The 4,604-nt window shown below is 39.8% G+C and overlaps 1 protein-coding gene across 1 annotated transcript in view; it reads left to right on the top strand.

The window, feature by feature from the left end:
- LOC104838433 overlaps positions 1–3,929 on the top strand; it is a 4,486-nt gene extending 557 nt beyond the window's left edge. Inside the window, exons 2-4 of the mRNA XM_010578171.1 lie at positions 714–1,496; positions 1,617–2,873; positions 3,063–3,929. Coding sequence (XP_010576473.1) covers positions 714–1,496; positions 1,617–2,873; positions 3,063–3,929 — 2,907 coding nt within the window. The remainder of the gene's footprint in view (positions 1–713; positions 1,497–1,616; positions 2,874–3,062) is intronic.
- The last annotated feature ends 675 nt before the right edge of the window (positions 3,930–4,604 follow it).

Below are 4,604 nucleotides of genomic sequence, written 5' to 3'. Positions count from 1 at the left end.
AGTTGGCTTTGATTTTTATGGGACAATTGGCACCGGACATAAGAAAGAAACTTCAGAAGCTGGAGGGAGAGGATTCAAGGAGTCTGAATAAAATGTTGGAGGCAGCATGGAAAGTATATAATAACAGGGAAAAAGAAGAGAGGAAAATCAGAGAAAATAGATTGTTGGCCGTAATAGCAGGAACAGCAGGCAGAGGACGAGGTGGAGGAAGAGGATGAGGTGTTTGTGGATGGGGAGGATCAATGAATTTTAGCAATCGGAATTTTAACACCCCCTTAGGAGTGAATCAGTGTGCTTTGTGTAGGGAGGAAGGACATTAGAAAAAAGATTGTCCTAAAAATGAGCAGTGTTCAGGAGGAAATATTCAGAAGGAGGTAGCCAGAATGATGGTTTTGGATGAATGAAGAGGACCGGAGGGGAACCCAGCTGAGCCTCTGGTTATAATTAAGCTGGGAGAAAAGGAAGTTAAATTTTTAGTGGATACAGGAGCAACATTTTCGGTATTAAATACATGTAAAGGAAAAATTGGAGCAAAACCAGCAAACATAATAGGAGCAACAGGGAAAGAAGAAAACAGACCATTCCTGCAACCTCTGGATTTGAAATTTGGAAATAAAATAATTACGCATGAATTTTTGTATGTACCAGAATGTCCGATACCCTTGTTAGGAAGAGATTTGTTTTCTAAATTAAATGCACAAATTGTTTTTGAGGAAGGAGAACTTTTTTTGAAAATACCTGAGTCAAGAACAGGAGAAATCTTGATGATACAAGAAAAAGTGGAGGAGCAGGAAATTCCACCAGAGGTGGATTTTGCAGTGATCCCTACAGTATGGGAAACAGATATTCCTGGTAAATCAAAATTAGCAGCACCTGTAAAAATAGATTTAAAAGAAAATGTAGGAACAGTAAAAATTAAACAATACCCAATCAAACCAGAAGTTAGGCAGGAGCTGAAGAAATTGATTGACAAATTTTTAGAGTACAAAATTTTGGAGGAATGTGAATCTGAATATAATACTCCTATTTTACCAGTTAGAAAACCCTCGGGTGAATATAGGATAGTGCAAGATTTGAGAGCAGTGAATCAAATAGCCAAGGACATATATCCTGTGGTTGCAAATCCTTATACGTTGTTAACAGCGTTAAAGGAGACTCATCAGTGGTTTACAGTGCTTGATTTGAAAGATGCTTTCTTTTGCATACCCTTGGAGAAGGAAAGCAGAAAGTTGTTTGCTTTCGAATGGGAAAATCCACAAACTGGGCGAAAGATGCAGTTGACATGGACAAGACTACCCCAAGGATTTAAAAATAGCCCGACAATTTTTGGAAACCAGCTGGCAAAAGAGCTTGAAATCTGGAAACAGGACAAACCAAGGCCTGAACATTTACTTCTACAATATGTGGATGACATACTGATTGCTACAGAAGAAAGATCTACCTGCATACAGGTAACCATTGACCTCTTGAATTTTCTGGGACTAAATGGGTACAAGGTATCCAGGAAGAAAGCCCAAATAGCATGTCAGACTGTGATATATCTGGGCTTTGAGATTTCAAAAGGGCAGTGACAATTGGGAAAAGGTCGCAAAGAAACCATTTGTGGTATACCTGAGCCGAAAAATATCCATGAACTTAGAGCGTTTTTGGGAATGGCAGGGTGGTGTCGTCTTTGGATCATGAACTATGGTCTAATAGCTAAACCATTGTATGAGGCCCAAAAGAACTCTTCTTTTGTTTGGGGTCCAAAACAGCAAATGGCCTTTATAGAGTTAAAACACGCTTTAATGTCTGCACCTGCTTTGGGCCTTCCTGATTTAACTAAAGATTTTCAGTTGTTTGTTCATGAAAGACAACACCTGGCGCTTGGTGTGTTAACCCAGAAGATGGGAAGCTGGAAACGACCAGTCGGATACTTCTCCAAACAACTGGACACAGTGAGTAAAGGGTGGCCAAATTGCCTTCGAGCAGTGGCTGCAACAGTAATGATCATACAAGAAGCTCGGAAATTGACTTTGGGAAAAACAATAACAGTCTATGTCCCACACATGGTGAAAACTGTTTTAGAACAAAAGGGGGGACACTGGCTATCTCCGAGCAGAATGATGAAGTACCAGGTAATATTAACTCAACAAGATGATGTAATTTTAAAAACAACTAACCTGGTAAATCCAGCGGTGTTTTTAAGTTCCATACAGGAAGAAGGACAATTGGAACATGATTGCTTGGCTGCTATTGAGTACGTTTATTCCAGTCGTGAAGATTTGAAGGATGTACCATTGGAGCGACCGGACTGGGAACTGTATACAGATGGTAGCAGCTTTGTGGAGCAAGGAGTCCAATACGCTGGATATGCGGTAACAACAGACACCACAGTTATAGAAGCAGGAGCATTGGCAAGTACAACCTCAGCTCAGAAAGCGGAACTTATTGCTTTGATTCGAGCTTTAGAACTGAGCGAAAAGAAGAAAGTAAACATCTGGACAGACTCAAAATATGCTTTTGGAGTGGTACATGTCCATGGAGCATTGTGGAAAGAGAGAGGATTATTGTCCTCTCAGGGATCAAATATTAAACACCAAGATGAAATTTTACAATTATTACAAGCAGTTCAAAAACCAGATCAGGTAGCAATCATGCACTGTAAAGCACACCAAATTGGAAACACAAAGGAAATTGTTGGAAATAATTTAGCCGACCGAACGGCAAGAAAGGTAGCAAAGGAACGAGCATTCCAAATGGCATTAATTCCTTCCAAAACAGTAACCCTTCCTAGGGAAAAACCAAAATATTCAGAAGAGGATAATAAGTTAGGTCAATTATTAAATGCTAAGAAAAACCTAGCCGGATGGTGGGTAACACCTAAAGGGCAGGTAGTAGTTCCACCCTTTTTGATGAGAGAAATAATTCAAACAAAGCATCAGGAATGCCACTGGGGAGCAGAAGCCTTAGTAACTTCTTTGCAAAAACAGGTGGTATCGCTCAAAATGTTAGGAATGGCTAAAATAATAATTGCAAAATGTGAAGTATGTTTGAAAAATAATCCAGTAATCAGGAAAAAGGTTCAAATGGGTCGAATAAAATCTGGTACAGAGCCTGGAGATTATTGGCAAGTAGATTTTTCAGAACTACCTAGGCAAAATGGGTATCGATACATCCTGGTGGGGGTTGATACTTTTACAGGATGGCCGGAGGCTTTTCCCTGTCGTTCCACACAAGCAAAGGAAGTAGTAAAGTGGTTACTACAAGAAATAATTCCAAGGTTTGGAGTTCCTATTGGGATTTCTTCTGACAGAGGTCCACACTTTGTTGCAGAAGTAGTCCAAAATGTTAGCAAAATTTTGGGTATCACATGGGATTTGTATATCCCATGGAGGCCACAATCCAGTGGGAAAGTAGAAAGAATGAATCAAACCTTAAAAAGGCAAATAAGTAAAATTTGTCAAGAGACTAATTTAAAATGGCCTCAAGCACTTCCATTGGCATTATTACGAATCAGAGTACAGCCAAAGAGTGGAACCTCAGTCAGTCCTTATGAATTATTGTATGGAAAACCTTATGAATCCCCAGAACCTAATCCAAACATGCATGTAAAAGGGAAACAAGATGTGTATAACTATTTGCTTTCCTTAGGAAAAACTTTGACTGCAATTTGGAGAGCAGTGGTATGGAATAGACCATTATCCCTGGAAGCTCCAGTGCATGACTTTCAACCAGGAGATTATGTCTATGTGAAAACGTGGGCTTCCGAACCCCTGCAGGAACGCTGGAAAGGACCCTTCCAGGTACTGTTAACCACCTTCACGGCTATTAAGATTGCAGAATCGGATGCTTGGATACACTACACTCGAGTGAAGAAGGCACCTAGTCCATGGAAGATTATTAGCCGTGATCCAAAGACTTTAACACTGACTATGAGACATGTCTAATTTTTCATATCTGTTTGTAATTGTTTTCCTGGTAGTAGATCAGCAGATGATGTTGGTGGGAACTGGGACTGGTTTAATGATTAGGAACAAAAGACAAATAGAAACAAAACAATTGATTAGCATTCCAAAGAAGTTGTCTGAAGAAAATTTGATGTTAGGATTGATTAAGGGATTTGCCAGCTTTCAAAATGTTACCCAGATTACTGCTTGTTTGCCGATACCAAGAGCAGTAGGAGAATCTATTCCTTGGGGAATCCTAACAATGAATTTAACCACCCTGGAACATAAAAACAAAACCACTCACTGCAAACAGAGCCCAGTGACTAAATGGCCTGAACAGGTGAAGGTCATCAGAAAACAATGGAAATGGATGGGCAGAGAAGAAGATTGTCTGAAATTATTAAATCATCATTTTACACCAGCCTCTTCTATAGGAGACATATTTACAGTGGGTAGTCCTATGGGGTGGTGCTCGTATGATGTACGAGTTAAAACCAATGAGAGCCGGAGCATCATGGAATGGAAATGTGGTGAGACTAATCAGACTATACCAGAAAAAAGAGTCAGTTGGGATTCAGTATGGTCTATGACCATACTGTCTCAATTTCAATATATGGCCAAAACTTCTTGGTGTTTTACTTGGGACGGATTAGTTTATACAGTCTGGCCATCAGT

The sequence above is a fragment of the Haliaeetus leucocephalus genome, unplaced genomic scaffold (genome assembly GCF_000737465.1).
Source record: "Haliaeetus leucocephalus isolate CR32 unplaced genomic scaffold, Haliaeetus_leucocephalus-4.0 Scaffold605, whole genome shotgun sequence".
NCBI classification, from domain to species: Eukaryota; Metazoa; Chordata; class Aves; order Accipitriformes; family Accipitridae; genus Haliaeetus; species Haliaeetus leucocephalus.
Note: the sequence above shows the minus strand (reverse complement) of the source record. Positions and strands in the feature narration are given on the sequence as shown.